The sequence below is a fragment of the Myxocyprinus asiaticus genome, chromosome 35 (genome assembly GCF_019703515.2).
Source record: "Myxocyprinus asiaticus isolate MX2 ecotype Aquarium Trade chromosome 35, UBuf_Myxa_2, whole genome shotgun sequence".
In the NCBI taxonomy this organism is placed as follows: domain Eukaryota; kingdom Metazoa; phylum Chordata; class Actinopteri; order Cypriniformes; family Catostomidae; genus Myxocyprinus; species Myxocyprinus asiaticus.
The window spans coordinates 40,781,639-40,807,952 of NC_059378.1; the positions used below are offsets into that span (position 1 = coordinate 40,781,639).

General features: G+C 42.5%; 1 protein-coding gene across 2 annotated transcripts in view; it reads left to right on the forward strand.

Annotated features, from left to right (window-relative positions):
- Positions 1–23,249, forward strand: part of LOC127426536 (zinc finger protein GLI2-like) — a 139,008-nt gene extending 115,759 nt beyond the window's left edge. For both annotated transcript variants that reach the window (XM_051673404.1, XM_051673405.1), the window contains 7 exons: positions 3,514–3,624; positions 7,506–7,640; positions 14,871–15,020; positions 15,194–15,358; positions 16,731–17,012; positions 19,131–19,455; positions 19,867–23,249. In XM_051673404.1, coding sequence (XP_051529364.1) covers positions 3,514–3,624; positions 7,506–7,640; positions 14,871–15,020; positions 15,194–15,358; positions 16,731–17,012; positions 19,131–19,455; positions 19,867–22,091 — 3,393 coding nt within the window. In that variant the 3' untranslated portion in view covers positions 22,092–23,249. The remainder of the gene's footprint in view (positions 1–3,513; positions 3,625–7,505; positions 7,641–14,870; positions 15,021–15,193; positions 15,359–16,730; positions 17,013–19,130; positions 19,456–19,866) is intronic.
- Positions 23,250–26,314: the final 3,065 nt, after the last annotated feature.

Consider the following 26,314-nt stretch of genomic DNA (forward strand, 5'->3'; position numbering starts at 1 on the left):
CTGCACAAGGTAGCAGCATTTTCGTCCTCCACCAAGGTGAAGTGGACACCGCTGAACCTGGGCGGACGCCTGGTGAAGTGAATCACACAGCCGAGTCGGACGGTCCGGACCAGCCCTCGCGATGGATTGGAAAGCGCAAGCCATGCGTCCAAGTTCCACGCAAGGGGGACCAAAGGGACAATGTCATCGGACGTACCGGCAGGTGGGGCCTCGCGGCGGGGCGGAGCTCGAGGTGCCACACCACGTCGTGGCCATGCTGAGTCCGAGGACATCGAAGCACTTACCTGGCTCCTTGTGACCACCCCTGGAACAGCCTGGGATGGGGGAGGAAGAGGCCTGTCCTCGTGACCCATGGAGACTGTCACATCGGGGGCAGATTTGTACCACAGCTGGGCACTCAGGGGCGGGAGACCGCCGCTGGAGTGCCAAATCTGCCAAATAGAGTGGTGGACGGTGGTCATGTTGACGGCCGTGCACACCAGATGCGTGACCCAGGGAACAAGGAAACCGCTCTTGATGAGCTCTTGAGTACTGCAGCCACTTGGGCATGCAGCGCAATTAAATGCAAAAGGTAACAAAAAGATGGAGATCTGCTTACCAGCTCCAGAGCAGCGGGTTTTGTTGTCCCTGGGTCGCCCGTTACAAGGGCGCTTTGAAGCCTTTCACGGGTTCTGGGTGGCCACGAGACGGGTGGCATCTGCTTCCTGTGGTGGGCTCCACACCTGGGCTGGGCCGAAGGGGCGGGCTGCGGCGGAGCGGTGCAGTCACCGCAGGGGGACACCCTTGGTGATGAGTAGACGGGGTGCGGGATCTTGAGCCATGCCGGGGCAGGATATGCCGGCTAGCATCCGTCTACTGCTCCACCATCGAAAACTGCTGGGCAAAATCCGAATAGGCCCGCCTGGGAAATGGGGGCAGCAAGGAATCGTGTCTTGTCGGCCTCGCCCATCTCGACCAGGTTGAGCCAAAGGTGGCGCTTCTGGACCACTAGTATGGCCATCGTCCGACCGAGAGACCGAGGAGAGCGAGGTCGGTCGCCGAGCCCAGTTTCTGCATCAATCCCGGGGCGGAACTATTCTCGTGCAGTTCCTTGAGCACCTTGGTGGACTTGCAGGAGAGCCATGGCGTGCAGGGTGGAGGCGGCTTGTCCAGCGGCACCGTAGGCCTTGGCCGTCAGAGATGACATAAACCTACAGGCCTTGGACGGGGGCTTTGGGCACCTGCGCCAGGTGGCGGCGCTCTGCGGGCATAGGTGCACCGTGAGCACCTTTATCCACCGGGGGATTGCCGAATAGCCCTTGGCCGCCCCACCATCAAGGGTAGTGAGGGCGGGAAAGCTGAAAAGATCGGGACCGGGCAGTAAAAAGTGCCTCCCGCGACCTTGTCAGCTCTTCATGCACTTCCGGGAAGAAAGGAACAGGGGTGGGGCGTGGCTTTGAGGGGTGCCACGAGCCCAGGAACCAATCACCGAGCCGCGAGGGTTCAGGGAAGAGCAGTGAGTTCCACTCAAGCCAACGCTCGCGGCTGCCAGGGAAAGCATGTCATCATCTCCGCGTCAGCCTGTGACTGGGCAATCGTCCCCGAAGGGAGGAGCCCAGCTGAGGCTTCCGACTGGACGAGCCCGCTCTCCGATGCTGCGCTTGAGAGCTCATCACTTTCGCGGGCTCCGAATAAGAGGTCGAACTCGCCGTGAGACGAGCCGGCGGACTCATCCAGAAGCCAGATCGGGGCAGACGAGCGTGCTGGAGAATGGGAGGTCCGTGGGGGGATACACGGCAGAGGTGGTCCCATTGGGGTCCCCAAATCGCCCCCGGTGCTAGCCGCGCTGGCCTCATACCCATGGGTAAAAGGACCGAGGCGGGGAGCCTCTGGGGTGGCTTGCTTTCTTACAAAGGCGAGCTGCGACCGCAACGTTGCCATGGACATATTCTCGCAATGAGAATATGACCATCCACGAATGCTGTCTCCGCGTGAGCAGTGCCCAGACACGAAAGACAGTGATCGTGACAGTCAGAAGGCGAGAGATAACGAGCGCAACCAGGAATAACACACAATCGGAAAAGCATCTTTAGAAAGATGCGTCTTTAAAAAGACGTTCTGTGTGTGCCGCTCTTTTAGAGACATATACTCTTTTAGAGAAATATACTTTTATTTCTGCCGAAGCTCCCAGGGGCATTCTCTGCAGTGCACCAGTGCAGAGGGGGGAGAAGCCACTGAAATGCGCCGTCAGATCCAGCAGACGTGAATGAACAGTCGTGGGAATTCAGCTCAATGAGCATGACCGTTCGGCTCCAAAGAGAAAATCTAAATGAGTGGTTGCATACCATCTCCTTTTATACCTGTATGTCCGGGGGAGTGGCATGCAAATACCACTCGCCAATTTTCATTGGCCTTTTATCAAAGACCAGAGGTGTCTCGGGCTCCCAAGAGTGACCCCTAGTGTCACTACATTGACACAACGTCGAGTGAGTGACAGATAGGGAACAGAACACCAACGCAACACCAAACACAACACACCAAGACAATCAAACACAACACCAAACACAACACACCAACACAACCAAATATAAACACTGACAAAACCAAACAACACCAAACACAACACCAAAAACATCACCAACACAATCAAACACAACGCCAACACAATCAAACACAACATAACCAAACATAAACACACTGACAAAAACAAACACAATACCAAATACAACACACCAACACAACCAAACACAACACCAAAAACATCACTAACACAAACAGAACGCCAACACACCAACACAATCAAACAGAACATACCAACACAACCAAACATAAACACATTGACAAAACCAAACAAAACAAACACAGCACACCAATACAACTAATCACAACACCAAAAAAATCACCATCACAATCAAACAGAACATACCAACACAACCAAATGCAACACCAAACACGCCAACACATCGACACACTTAACTATACTAACACACACAAACACATCAACACACATCAAAAAATCCAACTGCAAACATGTGTACAAACACCTACAGACCATGTAACTGAACTACACACATTAACAGAACATTGGCACAAAGACGGTTAGTATGGCATGAGACCAGACGATTAAAGCTCCACATGCATTTTGAGCCTTAAGAGTTTTGTATGTAACTTGTGTCAGACATAAAACCCTCGACTAAACCATCTGACACCAGGTCAGACCTCTTCTGATCAAAACCAGATTTCTCTGTGGTGTGCCATTGTCACGTTTAAATGAACAGAACCACACAGCATTTCCAAACCACACATTGACTATGTCAGCACTCTCGAGCCGAGCTGAGCATCGGAGGAGGGGGGAGTTGCTTAACGCTCTGTTCAAATGTCACATGTATTCAAAGTCCTCACTGTAGATAATTTTCACTGTGGCTTTGTTAGAAAAAGTCTGAATTGTTTAATCAGTTTGCGGCGGGCTGTAGGGATTTATTGTTCCCAGTGGATGTCTATTTCTCTCTCATTCTCTTTTCTTTCACTCTTTAGAACACGAGTGGCGACTCCGCGGTAAGCAGCACCATGAACCCCCTAAACAACAAGAGGTCAAAGGTCAAGACTGAGTTGGATGAGCCACGACCAGCGTCGCCATGCTCTCCGGTAAGACCATTACAACATTCTCATGAAACTTGTCAAGAAAAGTGTCCTGGCCATATCTAACTCCATATCAATACGAAAAAAATATTAAATTATATTTTGCTTAAAGAAAATGAATCCTACATTTAAGACCATCAAGCTTTTTTGCATTGTGGCATTGCTTTTAGGACACTAAAGCACATTTACCCACCCAATTCTCATTACCGTAATGAGTCCGGATTTTACTTTTACTATTCCCATTGTTTTCAGTGATGATTCTCATTGCCGTAATGTGTCTGAATGTTTCACCTTTATTATTCCCATTGTTTTCAATTATTATTCTCATTACCGTAACGTTTGAATGTTTCACTTTTATTATTCCCATTATTTTCAATGATGATTCTCATTACGGTAACATGTTTGAATGTTTCACCATTACTATTCCCACTGATTTCAGTGATGATTCTTATTACCATAACACGTTTGGATGTTTCACTTTTACTATTCCCATTGTTTTCAATGCTGATTCTCATTACCATAACACATTTGGTGTTTCACTTTTATTATTCCTATTGTTTTCAATGATGATTCTCATTACAGTAATGCGTCCAGATGTTTTACTTTTACTATTCCCATTGTTTTCAATGATGATTCTCATTACAGTTATGCATACAGATATTTTACTTTTACTATTCCCATTGTTTTCACTGATGATTCTCATTACCGTAACATGTCCGGATGTTTACTTTTACTATTCCCATTGTTTTCACTGATGATTCTCATTACCATAACATGTCCGAATGTTTACTTTTACTAGTCCCATTGTTTTCAATGATGATTCTCATTACCGTAACGTGTCCGGATGTTTTACTTTTATTATTCCCATTGTTTTCAATGATGATTGTCATTACCGTAACACATTTGGTGTTTCACTTTTATTATTCCCATTGTTTTCAATGATGATTCTCATTACAGTAATGCATCCAGATGTTTTACTTTTACTATTCCCATTGTTTTCAATGATTATTCTTATTAACGTAACATGTTAGGATGTTTCACTTTTATTATTCCCATTGTTTTCAATGTTTATTCTCATTTACCTAATGTGTCTAGATGTTTCACTTTCACTATTCCCATTGTTTTCATTGATTATTCTTATTAACGTAACATGTCCGGATGTTTCACTTTTACTATTCCCATTGTTTTCAGTTATTATTCTGATTAACGTAACGTGTCCAGATGTTTCACTTTTACTATTCCCATTGTTTTCAATTATTATTCTTATTAACGTAACGTGTCCAAATGTTTTACTTTTATTATTCCCATTGTTTTCAATGATTATTCTCATTACTGTAACACACTCAGGTTTTTACTGAATTACAATAAAAATTGTTGCTGTTCTACAATGATTTTCTTAAATAAGATCAGTGAAATATAAAATATAGTACCAAAGGAGTACTACTATGATGTATAAATACTTTAATTTACACATTTAATTTAAATAATATATATATATATATATATATATATATATATATATATATATATATATATATATATATATATATATTTATGCTGCACTAATAAGGATATTATAATGACCACCTTTTTCTTGCATTAATGTAATGGGAATTGGGGGAATCACCCAGTGGCTCTGTTCCAAAACTAGTCACTTGTCAATCAGTCACAAGGTTTCATTTCAGTTAGGATGCTGCCTAAGATGGCAGCTGGCTATGTAGACAGCAAGGCAGCTCACTAGGTTTTTGGAGCAGAGCTTGTGTGTCCGTGCATCATGTTATTCTGAAAAACCAGTGGATTTTACTTTTCCGAAACGCTCCACACTGATCAATGACGGGCCTGCAGGCCCCCGGGGGCAGCGGCAGTCCCCTGACCCCGTTCTTCACACGCACACCGCAAGAAAAACTCCAGCTGATAAGAGCTTTACATACGTCTGCTCGTTCCTCCCGCGGCCATGTAAACTGTGCCAGAGCACTTCATTTTAATGAAATATTGGCTGGCCGTTATTGTCACCTGAGAGTGTTTTTTCCACACTCTCTCTCTCGTGAGCTGCTCATCTTTTGACAAATCTGTGGCTGCTCTTGGCGGTGAGGCCGGTTGGTTTTGATGCATGGGGAATAACGCAGCGGCCGTCGTCTAGGGGCCAACACAATTGATGAAGATAGCTCACAGCACTGAGATAAACATGCTGCAGTCAGCATGCGCCAAGTGTGTGTGTGTGTGTGTGTGTGTTACACTGAATGACTATGTTTCCCACAGCAGTGCAGCGGTCCAGTCGTTCTAAAAACACCACACACGTCCCTACAAGCACACAATGAATGTTTAATACTCTGATTCTGGCCGAGTTAATAATATAATATCCACCAGTGTTGGGAAGACTACTCAAAGATGTATCAGGGTCAAACAAATAAGACATTGACTAAGTTCTCAGAAATTCACACATTTCAACCAAAGTTTTGACACTAAAAATGTAAAGTAGTTAAACCATCAAGTGAAAAGTCATATTTTCCTAACATATCATGCGAGTTTGCACGTCATAGTAAAAAAAGTTGGCACATTGGATAAGCTTGTAAGAATGCTGGTTATGTGTTTACATGCAGCACAAAATCAGGGTAATGGTCCAAAATGTACTTGTGTCAATTGGTTTATGCTTAACCTCTTGAGACCCCTGCATGTCTGCTGTGTACATTTTCCATTCCCCTATTTGATTAGTAACTAGTAGCTCCTAAGAAACATGCTTAACATTTTATTTTTTATTTTTTTTAAACCAAATAGTTTTCCTAAACATATATGTCCACATATGTGGACAGCGGGACTAAGTTGTGAAATGTAAAAAAAATACCAAGCTAAAGAAAGTCAGATATTTTTTTTTTTCATCAAATTGTTTATGATGTTTTCAGGAGTGTTGGTAATTCATGTTTTTGAGATGTTACAGACAGTACATCAGAAATTAGCATAATTAATTCTGATTTAAAGTAATGTCCAGCATCATCCAATCACTGTCAACCATGTTAAAATAAAATGACACATTATAAATTCTGAATCTATGTACTGATTATCATTGTCACATGTCTGTCAAACATGTTGAGTGATCCAAACATCATCTGCAGCCTGAAACTGAACTTTAAATAGGAAGTTTGGATTGAATGCACTTAGCTGCATATAGAGCTATAGGATGCTCCCTATTTAGTGAATGACTTAACCTCCAGTGTGCTGTCTGTCTGCACTGGTCACAGAACAGTTTGAAATGCACCTTATTTTCATCCTAACTCCATATAAAGCCTCTGAAAGCAACATTTTCCAGTTTTTGGATGCATCCATAAATTCTCAATGTGATAATGCACAGTGAATATAGGATATTTTAACTGAAACTGAACATACAGTCCACGAATGTGGTCATTGTGTTTAACCATAAATCGCTCAAATTTGAAAAATGGCATATTGGATGAAACTAGAGACTAATCTTTTGACTCAAACAGGTTTTAATCTAAAAACGTATTTAGGTTTCTAACCAAATGTAGTTATTTGGCATGTTGTTTGGTCACATGATTCTGTATGGCAAAAGTTTAACCCTTTACTGACAGATATAAAATATAAAATACAACGTCCACATGTGTGGACGCGGGGTCGCATGAGGTTGAACCGTTTATGACGCGTCCCAGAAAATTAAGCTAACAAAAACATTATCAGAATCAATTTTAATCTGAAAATTGAAAACATCATAAAAGAGGTGATTTCAATCATTGTCTTTATGACTCATTTTTGATGTATTTTGGAAAATAAATAATAAATGCGTTTGACCGGGTCTGTTCATTTTTATTAACAAACTATTAATTATTTTAAACGCTGAAAAGTGTTTATGCTGTAACGCTGCTGTTTCCCATCAGGATCATCTGGGCGGTGCACTGGACCTGAAGGAAGACCTGGACGACTGCAAACAGGAAGCAGAGGTTGTGTACGAGACAAACTGCCACTGGGAGGGCTGCAGCAAAGAGTACGACACACAAGAGCAGCTGGTGCATGTAAGTGTGTGTGAGAGGTAACAGGGCAGTTATGGGATCTGCTAACAGAAGGTGGATGAGGGTAAAACACAGGTGATGGTTTCAGATGGTCTAAACACCAGTGCTCAGCACATTTACGTGCAGTTTTAAAGTTCAGTTTAATTCGGACTGCAGCAACAATTCATCTTTTTAAAATGTCATCTAAACCTAAAATCATATCTTTTTTTTTCTTCTTTTTTTTTTTTCGAAGTTTGACTAATAGACCTAGATTATGCGATTGTAGCTCGGCTTCACCCAGCGGACCACAATCGGCCTCGGTGTTGTGCACTTGCTCTGAAAGTCTGTGGTGAAACGCAACGTGTATTTAAATATATTCGCTTACACATTGTGTCATGTACTGTATACTTGGACAGAGAGATGAAGATGGTGGCTCGACTACACAAAACCCGCTGTAACTCGATTATAACTGCGCATGTAAACGTACCGAGTGTGTGTTTTGCAGTGTGACGCTAATGTAAAGGAAAGATGACGACACAAAACTTCTATAGCTACTTTATAAAAGCATGAAATACTGATGCCAATCAACTAATATCGTTTGTCGTCTGTGTGTGGCACTATCTGTTTGGTGGACCAATTGCAGACAGGGGAACTGTTCGGGAAACTGTACTAGAGTGTTGACTATCAACATTAAGGGCACTATTTTAAGAGCGCAAGCGTAATGCACAAGGCAATTTCTTAAGTCATAAGTGCAAAGTCAATGGGCATGGCCATGAAGTTTTGGTATTTTCGTCCAAGCATGCGCTAAGTGGAGGCGCAAGTTGGTTTGGTAAAATCAGCCACGCAACACACAAAAGGCTGGGCCGAGTTCAGTTTAATTCTGAGGTTCTTTTCCGGTTATTCCAGAATCTGCATCCTATTATATAGTCCATTCCATCAAGCACCAAAGATTTAACAAAGACAGCACATTAATAAGCAGCTGGTAGTGTAAATGGAGTGTATGCAATGAATGAAAATAATAGAAATACGGACTTATGTTCTTTCGTGCATTAACTGCATCCTTGATGAATGCCAGGCATATTTCTGTGACAGTGACACACGCTCTTTTTATATGAATGGAAAATGCAATTCTCATCAGAAGTTGAAATGTATGCTCCTTTAAATTATAGGGAATGTAAATACAATTATAAATATAAACATAATGATAATAACTGAAAAATAAGCCATGAACTTTAGATAGTTTAACACAATCATTTCATCACAATTATTTTTCTTCTCAAAACGGCTACGACAGTGATTGTCAGGGACTTCATTTGATGTTCCACTATATTTAAAGAGTTTGGGCATTCACTTTATTACCACCTGCTGGTGGAATCTCCAAACTGCAAATGCAGGAACTGATTTTAGACTTTGAGTTAAGAGGTGGTATTGAAACGTCTTAGCGCAATGACCAAATTCTTAGGAAAATAGCAAATTGCACTTTGCACCACTTCATTAACATACAATACACCCACAGTGGTGCAAACACTCCCACCTATGGCCATTTGCACTTTGCGCTGGCACAAAAATTGCACTTAGAATTAGCGCTCTCACGAAAATTGGATAAGACGTTGCACACGGTTGAAGCGGGTTATGCTGCACTTTGTGCACTCACGAAAATAGAGCCCAAAATCTGGTCCAGTTTGCAGGTTATTCTGGCCAAGAATCGCCTCTTTAGATTGACATGTAAAGTGACCAACAACAGTTTGCATTTGTAAGTGATGTTTAGGTGCAGGTACAGTACATTTTAAATTGGATATGACCAGAATGGCTGAATATGCATATTTAGTTCACTTGCTGTTAAGTGTCTTGAACAACACTCCTGAATATCTTTCAAAGATTTACCAAACCTAGTGACAAGTTCTTTGTCAAAAGCTTTCATTGCACAACTTTGTTCCTGGTTGGACCAATATAAACCTGTGCACCCTGACTTCTACAGTAGAAATGGCATAAAATCAACCAATCAGATTGGAGCTTGTTTTGAGAAAGTTAATTTTTGGTGTACTGCATGCATCAGATGGTTGATGAACGGTCCGCAGGCATGTCATCTGAGACTGAGGCTACTAAACCTAAATATACCGACTCAGTTTTGACCTGGGCAGCCGAGCGGCACAAAGTCAAGACCTTTGACTTCTCCATAAAGGCTTGACCTGTGACCCGAAGGGCACAGCATCCAGATGATCTGAATTGTCCATGTGGAATTGAGCAGATTTATAATACCAAAGAGTAACAATCCAGGAAAATAGATATGGAAAAATACACATTAAAGACATGTAATCATTTATTATTTGATCATGAATCTAATTCATGGTAAATACAATTATTACATTTACACATGGTGGTAAAAAACAGCACTTTTAAAGGTAAACTGGTGTAATATCAACAAATTGTCAGCACTACAGTATGAAAGTACTACAGTACTACATTGTGGCCCATTTTATCTTATGTTATTGATAAAAAGATTTTATTTTTGTTTTGTTTTTATTGACCTAATTTAATCTTTTAATTGATTTTGTTTAGATATATCCATAGTCCATGCCTGAAACTGGAGGCCTGTTTTATCTGATGTTATAAATGGAAATATTTTATTTTCACTTTATTAATTGAATATTTTTATTAATTATATATATATATATCAAATCAAATCAAATCACTTTATTGTCACACAGCCATATACACAAGTGCAATGGTGTGTGAAATTCTTGGGTGCAGTTCCGATCAACATAGCAGTCGTGACAGTGATGAGACATATACCAATTTACAATAACATCAAATTAACACAACACAATTTAAACATCTGTTATACACATAATTACACTCAACAATATACAAATAATAACATACACTGTACAGTATACAATATGCTGTTTTTGTTTTTGTTTTTTACTATATAGATACACATTATTCAATAAAATTACAAATTAAAATATATTAAAAAAAAAAAAAAAAGTATATATATATATATAGAATGTACAGTATTGTACTGTATTGACATTCAGGCTGTCGGTTGATAGTCAGTTGTTAAGAGAGACATAATATAATAATAGTAATATAATTTATGACAGTCCGGTGTGAGATAAAAGAGTAATAAAGTCCAGTGCTGATGTATTTTGATTGTGGGAGATCAAGAGTTCAGAAGTCTGATTGCTTGGGGGAAGAAGCTATCATGGAGTCGGCTGGTGCGGGTCCTGATGTTGCGATACCGCCTACCTGATGGTAGCAGTGAGAACAGCCCATGGCTCGGGTGGCTGGCGTCTCTGATGATCCTCCGAGCTTTTTTCACACACCGCCTTGTATATATTTCTTGGAGGGAGGGAAGCTCACCTCCGATGATGTGTTTGGCAGTTTGCACCACCCTTTGCAGTGCTTTGCGGTTGTGGGCGGTGCTATTGCCGTACCAGGCGGAGATACAGCCAGTCAGGATGCTCTCCACAGTGCAGGTGTAGAACCGTGTGAGGATGTGGCGGTTCATTCCAAACTTCCTCAGCCGTCTCAGGAAGAAGAGGCGCTGATGAGCCTTCTTCACAACGACTTCAGTGTGGATGGACCATGTGAGTTCCTCAGTGATGTGGACACCCAGGAACTTGAAGCTGCTGACTCTCTCCACTGGTGCTCCATTGATGGTGATGGGACTGTGTTCTCTGTCTTTTCTTCTGAAGTCCACCACAAGTTCCTTTGTCTTACTGACGTTGAGGGAGAGGTTGTGCTCCTGACACCAGTGTGTCAGAGTGTGCACCTCCTCTCTGTAGGCTGTTTCATCATTGTCAGTGATCAGACCTACCACCGTCGTGTCATCAGCAAACTTAATGATGGCATTGGAGCTATGTGTTGCCACACAGTCATGTGTGTACAAGGAATACAGTAGTGGGCTGAGAACACAGCCCTGTGGGGCTCCAGTGTTGAGGATCAGTGATGAGGAGATGTTGCTGCCTATTCTAACCACCTGGCATCTGCTTGACAGGAAGTCCAGGATCCAACTGCACAGCGAGCTGTTTAAGCCCAGAGCCCGGAGTTTCTCATATAGCTTGGAGGGCACTATGGTGTTGAATGCTGAGCTGTAGTCTACAAACAACATTCTCACATAAGTGTTCTTTTTTTCCAGGTGGGAGAGAGCAGTGTGTATTGTAGATGCAATGGCATCATCAGTGGAGCGGTTGTTGCGGTAAGCAAACTGCAGCGGGTCAAGAGAGAGTGGCAATACAGAGCAGATGTAATCTCTGATTAGTCTCTCAAAGCATTTGCTGATGATGGGGGTCAGAGCAACAGGACGCCAGTCATTTAAACAAGTTATTTTTGATTGTTTTGGAACAGGCACAATGATGGATGTTTTAAAGCATGTGGGGACTACAGACAAAGAGAGGGAAGGGTTGAAAATGTCCGTAAAAACACCAGCCAGCTGGTTCGCGCACGCTCTGATGACGCGGCCCGGAATGCCGTCTGGGCCCGCGGCTTTGCGGATATTCACCCATCGGAAGGATCGGGTTACATCCGCTACAGAGACGGAGAGTGAACTAACCTCTGTAGCTTCAGCCGCGAGAGCTCTCTCCGCGAGGGCGGTGTTATTTCCCTCGAAACGAGCATAAAAAGTATTTAGCTCATCCGGTAGAGAGGCAGCGGTGTTCATGGCGGAGTTTTTATTCCCTTTAAAGTCCGTGATGATGTTAATTCCCTGCCACATGCTTCTAGAGTTGGTGGTGTTAAACTGTCCTTCAGTCTTGCTCCTGTACTGGCGTTTTGCTGTTTTGATAGGTTTTCGGAGGGCATAACTGGCTTGTTTATGCTCCTCCGCGTTCCCGGAATTAAAAGCAGAGGTCCGCACATTAAGTGCAGCGCAAACATCGCTATTGATCCATGGCTTCTGATTCAGATAGATTCGTACAGTTCTGGTTGGAATCACTTCCTCTACGCACGTTCTGATGAAACACATTACGCTATCAGCGTAAAGCTCGATGTCGTCATCAGAGGCGGACCGGAACATCTCCCAGTCCGTGTGATCAAAACAGTCTCGTAGCATAGAATCTGATTGGTCCGACCAGAACTGGATCGTTCTGAGGGTGGGTGCTTCCTGTTTCAATTTCTGCCTGTAAGCGGGCAGAAGCAGAATGGAAGAGTGGTCCGATTTGCCAAATGGTGGGCGGGGGAGGGATTTGTAGCCATCCCGGAACGGAGAGTAGCAATGATCCAAAACCCGGTCCCCTCGTGTGTTGAAACTAATGTGCTGGTGATATTTTGGTGCGACTGATTTTAAACTGGCTTTATTAAAGTCCCCGGTCACAATGAACGCGGCCTCAGGGTGCGCGGTTTCCTGCTCACTTATAATCCCATACAGTTCAGTGTGTGTATATATATATATATATATATATATATATATATATATATATACACACTGATCAGCCACAACATTGAAACCATCTGGCTAATATCATGTAGGTCCCCCTCCTGCCGTCAAAACAGCTCTGACCCATCGAGGCATAGACTCCGCAAGACCTCTGAAGGTGTCCTGTGGTATCTGGCACCAAAACATTAGCAGCAGATCCTTTAAGTCCTGTAAGTTGCAAGGTGGGGCCTCCATGGATCGGACTTGTTGGTCCAGCACATCCCATAGATGCTCAATCGGATTGAGATCTAGAGAATTTTGAGGCCAAGTCAACACCTTGAACTCTTCATCATGTTCCTCAAACCATTCCTGAACAATGTGTGCAGTGTGGCAGGATGCATTATCTTGCTGGAAGAGGCCACTGTACATGGTCTGCAACAATCTTTAGGTAGTTGGTACATGTCAAAGTAACATCTACATGAATGCCAGGACTCATGGTTTCCCAGAAGAACATTGCCCAGAGCATCACACTGCCTCCACCGGCCTGCCTTCTTCCCATAGTGCATCCTGCTGCCATCTCTTCCCCAGGTAAACAATGCACATGCACCTGGCCGTCCACATGATCTAAAAGAAAACATGATTCATCAGACCAGGCCACCTTCTTCCATTGCTCCATGGTCCGGTTCTGATGCTCACGTGCCCATTGTAGATGCTTTCAGCTGTGGACCGGGGTCATCATGGGCACTCTGACCGGTCTGCGGCAACGCAGCCCCATACGCAGCAAGCTGCGATGCACTGTGTGTTCTGACACCTTTCTATCATGGCCAGCATTACGTTTTTCAGCAATTTGTGCTACAGTAGCTCTTCTGTGGGATCGGACCAGACGGGTTAGCCTTCGCTCCCCACGCACATCAATGAGCCTTGGGCGAACCATGATCCTGTCGTCGGTTCACCGGTTGTCCTTCCTTGTACCACTTTTGCTAGGTACTAACCACTGCATACAGGGAAAACCCCATAAGACCTGCCGTTTTAGAGATGCTCTGACCCAGTCGTCTAGCCATCACAATTTGGCCCTTGTCAAAGTCGCTCAGATCCTTACGCTTGCCCATTTTTCCTGCTTCCAACACATGAAATTCAAGAACTGACTGTTCACTTGCTGCCTAATATTTCCCACCCCTTGACAGGTGCCATTGTAACGACATAATCGATGTTATTCACTTCACCTGTCATTGGTTTTAACGTTGTGGCTGATCACTGTATATATATCCGTAGTCCATGCTTGAAATTTGAGTCCCATTTTATCTTATGTTATAGACAGAAAGTTTAGAAATTTAGAAATTTTATTTTAGCTTTTTTTAATTAACCTAATTTAATCTTTTAATCATGCATTTGTCCTGTGTGGAGTGACAACTTTCTGTGGCATTCCACCTGACTAGTGAAGCAGAGAGAGCGAGACTATTATACATACGCAGCTCTGGGTCTCTGTTAATCACTCTCATTCGTTGTTAGCAATTCCAGATTTGTGACTCTCAGATCTAAGAGTTCTTGTCTATCAACAGAGACAGTTTTAAAAACACACACTCTTTCACAATCACGTACCATCACATCATCTTATTCTCGTCTGACAGACGGCGAGAACGCAAACGGACGTGATGGATAGCGTTGCTCTTCAACTGCCGTATAGGCAAATGGCTCCTCAGAAGCTAAAATTGCTTTATTTTCTCAAGCACTTGACAAATGTAGCCTTGCATCCAAATGAAGGCAATTGTGCCATGTTTTTACCATGACCAATTACAGTTTAAACATGCTGCTGACATTACAAAGGCAGGTCAGAGCTGAGACACCTAAAGACACGCTAGCAGAATGAAATGAACACTGTTGTGTTTGTGTGTTTGCAGCACATCAATAACGAACACATCCATGGGGAGAAGAAGGAGTTCGTGTGCCGCTGGGATGAGTGCTCACGTGAGCAGAAGCCGTTTAAAGCACAGTACATGCTGGTGGTGCACATGCGCAGACACACGGGGGAGAAACCGCACAAATGCACTGTGAGTCGAGCATGCTAAACACAACTATACACACACACAAACACACTTACTTCTTTGCTTTGATTTGATCCTGATGAATGGAGTTTTAAAATGAATAACGCCAGAGATTATTTGCACTGGGCAAACTCTAGTTTATTCTATCTGAGGTTTATGATTGTGTGAATGCATTTCAGTTTGAGGGCTGCTCAAAAGCATACTCACGTCTGGAGAATCTGAAGACACACTTGCGTTCACACACCGGAGAGAAACCATACGTGTGTGAACATGAGGGATGCAATAAGGCCTTCTCAAACGCCTCGGATCGAGCCAAACACCAGAACCGCACACACTCCAATGAGGTAAAGAAACAAACTCACCTGTATGTGTCAGCTGTATGTATTTAAACAATTACAAATGCACTTTAAGGCCCAAAATTGATCCTAAAATGAGAAGTTACTTGATGCATGCATGATTTTTTATTTCTGTGGACCACAAAAGGAGTTGAGCAGAATGCTTGCTATTCATCAATACATCAAAAGTAAATGGTGACTACGGGCTGTCGAGCTCCAAAAAGGACAATAAAAGAAGTTCATATGACTCTTGCCCTATATTCCAAGTCTTCTGATATCATAGCTTTTTGTGAGAAAAAGACCCAAACCTAAATCTTTATTAGCTGAAAAGGTATTATTAGCGAATGAGATTTGGAACATCATGTTTAATGACGACATAGATTTCGGTTTGTTGTTCGCACAAAGCTATCAAATGGCTTCCAAAGTCTTTGGTGGAGCAACATTACACCCTGTCTACATGAGGTGAAAAGCAAATCGCTCCCATTGTAATTAATGATGCCATCACCACTGGATGCGACCATCGCGTCACTGTCAGTTTACTGACACCCCGTTCTATTTCTGACGTCTGTTTTTGCACGTCGCCTTTTTAGAACATTTGCTTCAACACGACATCGGTCGCATCTGGTGTAGACAGGTGATAGGGTGACTAGAGGACTGCAGAATTGTCATTTTTAGGTGAAATATTGAACTGAGAGAATTCAACGCAATTAGATTAGTTAACGTCACTTCACGTGGGAGTTTCATGTTTGTAGATTTTCTTCATATGGACGATCAGATAATCTACTTCACCATTGCATTAAGGAACTGCTAACTGCCTAATGCTGTGTAAATGTGCCATTTTCAGCATACGGTTACAAATTTAGGCCAAAATTAGGTCTGTTTGCATACTCCCTCATCATGTGTCGTGATTGCTCCTGGACGCCCAACGCTGTCCCGTTAACAAGCTTTGCACACAAGTGTGTACACTTTAAGTGTGTGTGTGAATAATGAGCTGTGAAGCTAATGAGTATGGCAACCCACGATACATTAGTGAGAATCAAGCGCATCCCCAATGGAGAGAGAGACCACCTGCAGATTGCACATAGAAAATGAAGCCTGGCGCCATTTCCATTCTTGGCTGATCCATCACGAGCTAACGGAGAGAGAAAGATCATTTTGTCGCAACTTCATTAGTAAACAGCAATGCATCACAGACACTTAGCATTCGCACAATCAGTATGTCTCCGACACACTCTGTAATTTATTCATCTAATTGTGTATTTGTCTAAAGCTCCATTTGAAGATAATCTAACTTAACAGGAAGAGATAAAACTCTTAATTCAAAGTCATACATTTGACTGTTAGAGGGTCATGTGAAACCGAGAGATATTTATCTCTGCAGAAACCCTATGTGTGTAAGATTCCCGGCTGTACGAAGCGCTACACTGATCCCAGCTCACTACGGAAACACGTCAAAACCGTCCACGGACCTGAGGCGCACGTCACCAAGAAACAGCGCGGTGAGCTGCCATCACGACCTCACCAGCCCAAGGAAAATGTCGATTACGAGGCAGGAACCAAGCTGTCTGTCCACACGGTGGAGGAGAAACTTGAAGCCAACAGCACAACTAGAGGCATGGAGGACTATCTGCAGGTCAAGTCAATAAAGACTGAGAAGTCTATGGTAAGATCCCATTTAGCGTTAGTGAGGCTGAAAAGTAAATGCATTCATGAGCTTCTAGTTACTCATGCTTGAGTTCGTATGATGTTGTATTCTGAAATGTGTCAGACCACAGTTCATAGTGCAATTCTATAATTGCTATAAATATGTAAGGCTATAATATGTACTCTAAAATCAAGGATGTAACCATGTATTCAGGATTGGTGGGGACCAACTGTAATAATTTAATAATGAACCATGGAGAAACCCCATATCAGTAGACAACTTAAGAATATTGGGGTGGACATGTCCCCCTCAGTGTCTATGGTGGTTACGGCCCTGTCTCAAATATATAATTTATTACTAATTAAATATACATGAAAATGTTTTTTGTCCATCAGAGTTTATGGTAATTGAAACATACTAACAAAGCATGCCACTGTATCGGACCTCAGTGGTCTGTCCATCTTTAACTGCTCACTCTACATGTGCTTCCTGCTATCTTTTTCCTTTTCTCTTGCGTACATTTTCCGTAAGGACAGACATTATTGAGGTGAGCGCGGAAATCATGTACTAATGTCTTAATAGTTGTTTCCACAGTTTTTTTCAATGCAATGGGTAGTTGAAATACAAATGACATGGACATTTTTTTGAAGCAAGATTTTTGCTTAAAATGTATGTATTTGTATATGGGAAATGACCATGGAAGTAGTTCCACATAAACATTACAAATTTAACTAACAGTAGCAGATAAAACTGTCCCTCTTTACTTGCTAGCTTGAAAAGATCTTTTTACTTCCTGTTGGGGTTCTGATTAGCAACATTTTCTAGGATTCCCAACAGATTGTCTATTTAGAAATCGAGTCACTCCATATGACTCGATAATTGGTGAAAAAATTGTGTAGTATTTTTTAATTATAATACACATGACCAGTCATTTATTTAAATAGAACACAATTTGATAATGGCAGTATACACTGTATAAATATTTTTTTCTGTCCACACATTGATTCTGATATGCTTTTGTATTTCACAGTTCATGATAAGGACATTTACAGTGAAAATTTTCACTTAACATTGCTAAAAAATGAAAATGCAGTAATTTTATGGACAAAATCAAGTTTTTGCTATCCAGCCAAATTATAAAAATAATAAAATAAAATTTTTCTTTTAGGACAGTAAAATTACATGTCATGTCAACTGCCCATGCATGCATGGTAAAATGTATGCAACGCATGAAAAAGCATGTCATGATTCTTTCTCAACCACATACTGTAAATAAGTCTGCTATCTTCTTTTTTTACGCTTTCGTTTTTTTCTTTATTTCTGTGTGCAGATTTTGTATTAGAAAAAGCTCACTCGTGCCTGCAAAATCAAATTCAGGATATAGTATAGCTTTGCATTGTACGTTTTTAGCTGCTAGCTTGGGTGTTAAAGAGAATATGGTATGGCCACATGGACCCCTATAGTATATTTCGTAATTGCCTGAGATTTTTTGACATGCAGTGGGGCTCTAATTTCCCATGGGATTCCACCCCAACAATCCACTCCAATCCCCCACATCATAGAGATCTAACGCACCCGCACCCCCAACCCCCTCACTCCAGGATAAAAACCATTACTGGATTAATATTATATCAGTGGGACTGTTTTTGTGTCCTGAACAAATAGTGCCAGTGATCAAGCTGTGATCAAGATCAACTCCCCGGTTCACATGGGGACAGAATACATTTGCCTCATTCAGTGGATGCACCTTCAAATGACATAAATACAATGACAAAAAAATAAATATTTTATGTTGAGAGATTTCCCCTTTGTGTATTTACGCCAGAACACATGCATAATGAACAAAGATGTTGCCATAGGAAATAACGATTTGTCAGGCATTTAACCTAGCTTTCTGAGGTGATCGCGAGGGGAAGGATATAGACGTTGGATGTGTGTTAAGGAGGCTCAGTATGCTCATCCCCACTCGGTATGCTCATTATTTACAATTACACTTTGCGAAGTGATTGTAAGGGCTGCCTGCATGTCGCTGTGCCTGAATTATGCTTCTGTTGGCTCATTCTCTCCATTGAGCTTCAATAATTTGGGTGGCACTTCTTGGGTAACCAGACTTGTCTTCCCATTGGTCTCTCTCAGATGTATCAGTCCAGCCCTGGTGGTCAGTCATCATGTAGCAGCAAGCCATCACCACTTGGCAGTGCCGGCTACCATGACGGTGGAGTAGAGCCGATGGGACTCAGGGGGGGCAGCATGGGAGATCTGAGTGCCCTGGACGACATGCCCCTCGTGGACTCTACCGTCTCCACGGGATTGTTGGGCCTCCACCATCACAAGAATGCAAGCTCTGCCCACAGACTCACGCACCTGAAGCAGGAAAAGCTGAAGTCGGTGAGGGACTCGTGCTTCTGGGCAAACCCAGCTCCTCCTGCCCCCAGCACCAAACTACCACCCATCAGTACCAGTGAGTTAACTAACGAACAAATCCATGATTATACCTCGTGTACCACTGACGCTGTCATGCTGTGTCCTGAGTGTACAATGACAAGCAATTTGTTTGTCAACACTGAATGAAAAACTGCTCAAGATGTGATTCCATCACAGCCAAGAAGAACACATTTGATGTTTGATGTAGTAATTTGTGTAGCTGAATTGTGGACCAATGAGATTTCACAGTGGGTGGGGCTACACAGCATAATGCTGCAAAAATAGCAACCAAGCAATCAGCAAAATGTCCACTTGCTCATTGCTTGTTAGGACACGGTTTCATAAGTTCCTAAAATCCAAAATGTCCTCATTATGTATGTTTTTTGTGAGTTTGGTAAAAAAAATTGTTTTTTACTATATGCTCTTCTAAATTCTTCCTCTGTCACAGGTTCTTTGTTGGAAAGTTCTGGCAGACTTTGTGATCCAGGGCTCTCCATCTCCAGCCCACGCCTGGGTGACCTTTGCCCCGGTAAGACTACGGTTCTGAGTCAGCTGGTAGAGCGTCGGGACAGCCTGGCTAGCACAGTGAGCTCGGCCTACACTCTCAGCCGACGTTCCTCCGGTATCTCCCCCTGCTATTCCAGCCGGCGTTCCAGCCAAACCTCACAACCTGGTGGTCGCCTTAACAACATAAGCTCAGCCGGATCCTACGACCCCATCTCCACAGACCTATCCAGAAGATCCAGTGAGGCCAGCCAATGTGGAGGACTCCCCAGCCTACTCAGTCTCACTCCTGCCCAACACTACAGACTCAAAGCCAAGTATGCTGCTGCCACAGGGGGTGCTCCACCAACCCCTCTACCCAATATGGACCGCATGAGCCTGAAGACTCGCATGGCCTTGTTTGGGGACTCCCATGAAATTACCTTGTTCCCAGTCCATCCCCCCACAGTTCCAAGGAGGTGCAGTGACACCAGCAATGCTAATGGTAGTGTTTTGCCCCATGAGGTACCAGGCAACATCACACGAAGAGCAAGTGACCCAGTTCGAAGAGTGGGCATAGAGCACCATTCTCTCCATCAAGGGCAGCGTTTCAACAGCATGACTAATGTCAACCCCTACTCTAGCCGACATGTCAACCTACATCAACATGAGGGTAACGTAAACTGCCACCTGTATCCACCCCGGCCTCCTAGCATTTCAGAGAATGTTAAGATGGAAACCATGGCAAGTGACATGGACAATATGAACACTGGTCTTGATGATGCCATCATGTTACCAGATGATGTTGTTCAGTACCTCACATCTCAGAACGGAGGCTCCACCCAACATGCAGCGACAGCATACCGTGTGCAGGGCATTCACGGCTTCGACTCTCCACAGCAACAGCAGTGTCATTACCAAAGACGGCCGGCCTTGGTGGAGGGCAACATGAATTGCATAACACAACAAACAGCAGCATCCTGTCAGATGAGTCCAAGCTCTCAGCAGACATTCCCAGGTTCCCCCAATGCCACCAAGAGCCAGATGCCAGTGCAGTGGAACGAGGTCAGTTCAGGGACAGTAGATTTGACTCATAGTCAGACCAAGCAGGGAACTGGGCGGGGAAACATCAGTACAATTCAACAAAAACAAAACCTCAGCCCTTCTCAGAACCTCAACTCCAACCAACAAGTTGGGCTAATGAGTCAGAACCTCGCTCATGCTGCCGAGCAGAATCACGTGCAACGGAATAGCGAGTTTATTTCCCAGAGAATGACCTGCGGGCCAACTCAAACGCAATCACTGCAACAGGCTGACTTTCTGCATGGGTACCATCAGGGCTCTTCTTCAAGTGACATAAGTGGAAACACCAACCAACCCCTGTCTCACAGAAACATGATAGGGCTCAGTGTAGGTTTGCTGAGCCCATCTGGTAAAACGCTGATGGTACAGCCTGTCAGCGAACAGAATAACAGTGTGAAAGATCAGCCAGTGACAAGTCAAAACCATGCTACTTTTCAGAATAATCAGGAAAATTATTCCCAGATGAACATCAACCAGCAAGGCTATGGCATTCCAGCCCAGAATCCCATGCTGAACAGAAACCATGGGCTTCTACAGCCAAGACCGCCCACAGAACCCAAACCTTACAGCCGGCAAATCACAGGGCCAATGTCAACTGCAACGCAGCAACTTGGTTACCCACAATCCAACTTTAGCCCAGCGTATGACACCTCAGAGGCAAGACCAAAAAAATCAGGCAATGTGGGTGTTAACAGCTCAGATACCAACACCATGTTCTACACTGGCAAGATTCGTATGTTTGATTCCAACAGTCTAGCAATGGAAGACGCAGTGCAGTGTGGGACAGATAGTGTAGCCATGGCTGCATTAGGCTCCCCTGAATCAAATCAGGTCTCCAGCACGGTGGATTCAAATGGAGCAGAGCATCTGCAGATTGACTTTGACGCCATGCTGGATGACGGCGATCACTCCAGCCTCATGTCAGGAACTTTAAGTCCCACCCTCCTCCGCAGCTTTTCCCAGAATTCCTCCCGCCTCACCACACCCAGGAACTCTGTGACATTGCCCCCGGTGGCCGCTGGAATCGGCAACATGGCCATCGGAGACATGAGCTCCATGCTTACCGCACTCGCAGAGGAGAGCAAGTTCCTCAATCTGATGTCATAGGAAAAACAGGAAGTAATATTTAAAGAGACAGAGTGAGACCTATGTGACTTTGAACGCAATATAACCGAATATTGTATAAAACATTTTTTTTAATCCTTTTAAAAAGTGTATTATTCTGTACAGTATTAGTTAAGACTTTGGTAGTGTCTTTTGTTGGCTTTTGTTTGTTCAAGAAGCCATACTTTGCCTTAGACAAGTGTATGTACGGTGCATATGTAAACAGAGAATTTGAAAAGTGACAGTCCAGTATTTTTATATAGCTTTTGAAGTGACAAAATGAAAACAGGTGTGCCTCGGTGTGCACAAGCATATGGAGGAATTACATTACACTAGCAGAACGGGACTTTATCTTTTCTGTCCTCTTCAAGGGATACAAAGAGGTTTTGTATATTCTGTAAATTAAATGTAATATTGTACTTTCTATTCATGTTTTTATCAGACATAAGAAAAGCTCCAAATTATTGATTTCGGATCATAAAGGAACATAACAGCGCTCTAAAGAGATGTACTAAAGAGATTATGGGTGCTTTCACACTGGCAGTTTAGTTCGAAACACAGCACGGTTCGCATGAAAAATTGATAATGTGAAAGCTGTCTATATATAGAGTATAATAGGAGATGACAGTGGCGATAACTTCAGCATGGACACGAGTGTGAGTAAGCGTGCAGTGTAAACAAAGATGCAAATGAATTCCTTGCAATCAGTTGTCTCCTAAAAAACACCGTTTGCGAGCAGCAGCAAGCCGCCTTCCCCTGGACATCTGATGAGTTATGCCATGAAGCGCACACATACGCAGTTGTTGTTCACTCTGCTGTGCATAATGGCACCAAAATAACAAAAAAACAAGAAGTATGATGAGTCGCGTTGTGTTCTCCATGCGTGTTTGTGATGATGTAAGATGAACGCAAATGGGCCGGGGTTCGAAAGAATCAAGTGAGTGTGAAACCAGACCAAAGCTGCGGGGGGCACCGGGAACAATCGCACTCGGAATCGGACCGCAGCAAACGTGCCCAGTGTGAAAGCCCCCTATGACTCTCATGTCTGAACCGGGCTCTATCTGAGCGAACCACAGAACTGATTATCTTGGACTTTTGAAGTCAAAATACAAATGTGTAGGCTGTCCCGTTGTACACAGACTCCTTTTACAAAGATGGATCATGTAGATATCTTTTGTACATTTTTAATGAAATACAATATTGTTGTTTTTTCTACAACAGTGGTGATTGGTTTTTCATTCTACACACTGGGTCTTCATGAAGGATTTTGAAATAGGTTTTTTTTTTTAAGGGATCAAAAAATGAGATATTGAATTTTCCTTAATTTTAAAATTAACGTTTATTGTACTATGAAAACATTTAAGAACTCAAAACTTCTTCCACAGCCCAAAAATGTTTGAGTATTGAAATTAAGCCCGAAAAAATGGGTTAATTCAGAAACATATGACCATCCACATTTCCACATTAACAAATTAGATTTATTTTTTTTAAAAATCCCTGATTATTTCAGTCCAGTCTTAACAGTTTTAGTAGCACATTTCAGCACAGACATTGGAGTAAATGCACTATGGAGGATGATCGCATATTCCAGTTTTTAGGATGTTTTTTAAGAAAGCAAAGAGGAAAAGGGTTTACCATCATTTCTTGAGGTGTTGTGTATGCCATCGGACACAAACACACAGAAAGGTAAAAGTTCTCAGACTAGCTAAAAAAGTTTTATTATACGAGTAATATAATGCTATATTATGTTTTAATGAGCTAGCTAGTGTAATCTGCCTTCATGATGAAAAAGGCATATAGAAAAAGTATGTACTGTATTAGTTAAACCATCATTATAAAATCATGAAGATAAGCCAAACATACAATATTTTTTAATTACATTTTATTAACCTCACCGTAGTGAACTTTGCAAGCTGCCCGAGTTACCTTGGTGTTGGCAAAGTGACAATCGGGAGTAGCCACGTACTAAAGCCACCAGCACGGTTAGCTAACCGTGCCGAGAAATCCAGGCCGAGAACGGTTTGCAATCGTGCCGTGCCGAACTGTGCTCAAGTGGAAATGCTACTGGAAATGTTCCACACCGTGCTCTGTACTGTTCGGCCCGATAGCGGAAAGCAGTTATTGATAGAAGTATGTAAATGCTGTCTTTTATCTTGTGCCGATAATGTATTTTCATTTGTATGACACTTGTCGACCACTTGAAAACTAGTTGAGCATCACTCCATGACAATCACATGACATTAGAAATAGTTTTCCTTCTTTTCTTTCAATATTGTTTTGCAGTTGTGGCTCTGGACTGCAAACAGTTGAGAGTGAGTTACTTTAAGAGGACTCAACGCACATATTACACATACTGAACAGGTTCTAGAGTAAACCACCATGTTTTCTCAAATAGACAGTGGCAGATTTACCCAGAGGAACGACAGCCTAAACCACATAAAACACACACTTGAAGGAGGAAACGGTCGAGGGACGAGGCCTTCGGAGTAAAAGCCTCAGGAACAAATGGTTTTATTCTGACAGTGAATTCAGCTGAGGCCTCGTTTGATCTCATGTTTCTGATCGCTGGAATTTCGTATTCTCTCTGTGAAATGAAGGAGAAGGGAAAATAGCCTAAGGAGGAATAGCCTGTGGATGAAAAAAAAAACATAGCGTTGAAGTCTGAGAGCAGACAAAAGGGAAATTGCTATAGAACGTGATGCGGGTTCATTTGAAAGGCATTGTAAAGTAACCCCAGTGACCTTCAGCATAATCCTCATGAACCTTAAATTATATAAGACAATTAAAATGTGCATGCTATCTGGGTCAGTTTAAGTTGTTTAAGGAAATTATCCTAATTTCACATGCCAAGGCCTATCGAAAATCTTTGGTAACATTCACATTTATGTGTGACATGCTGTCGATTCCAGTGAAAGATTGAAAAATTGTGCTTACAGTAATGGACAAGAGGTCTATGGGGCAAGACATTCAGGAGGGTTTAAAAGCAGAAATGTACAGCTTGTATTTTGTACAAAATAGTGTTATTTCAGCTGTAAAATTTTATGAATCGTCCTTTTTGCGGCGGGACTACTTTTCTAGCCTTGCCACTTCTGCATGTTAGGTACAAAATACCAGATACCAGAAAAAAATATGCCACACAAAAAAAACTAGTCCCACTGCTAAGCTAAAAGTATGATGACAACTTAAGCTCAAAGTATACTTTGGGTTTGACATGTTATTAATTAAAAGTTATTAAATAGTGATAAAATATTAATATTAAGCGATAAAATAGTGATAAGTTATTATTAACAGTAATTAAACAATTCGTACTAAACAACAAATACTTGCATTTCTTAAGCATATTAATTAAATTATATTTAAAAATTAGGCTACGTGCACCATTATTATGAGGGGCCTCAAATGTACATTTTGTGGTATTAACGTTAACGATTAATCGATTAATTCATCATTAATTTCCACAATGATCGATTATGAAAATGTCTGAAAATTGACATCCCTAGTTTAGACCCATGAAGATGTCTTTATATTCCTTCAGAATGCAGGTATCTCTTGACCTCCTCACACACGCGCTGTTTATGTGCACATCCACATTCGTCTCCTGTTGTTTAGCGGTGATTACATGTTCTTCCAGCGCATCTTCATGACAGCAATGGCTCAAATGTAAGTGCTGCCACCTTGTGGACCCACTAATTAGTTCAAATAGTTTCAAGTGCATGCGCATAATGCGTGTGCAAAGTATGCACGGTACGAAAAATCAGTGCACTCGTGTTCAGTGCTCGAGCTCTCGGCTTATGACGAAATTTGCATCATGCATACTGTATACAGAAGCCTAGCATTCATGTCTGACGGAAGTATACTTTGGGCTTTAAAGCTCAAGTACTGTATGTAACTTTTTCTGTGTTTCTTATCCCAGCTTAATATACAGAGACAACTATTAGTAAGCCATTCATAGTTTAATTTTCTCGAAAACTGTAAACACTGTTTCCGTTGTGCTGTTGTGTTTGTTTTGAGCGGCCCGCTTAAACACGCCCCAACAATGTTACTCAACTAATAGAGCGCAACAGTGCCCGCCCACTTTTTCAGCCATTTGGGTTCCGGAAGTAATTTCCCCATTCATTTCTTCCATAGACTTTTTATAAAATCCTTTATAAAAGAGTTGTAAGCCATGAACCAAACCAACCAGCTCTGAGGTGAATCACAACATCACAAACTCACAACATCGCAAA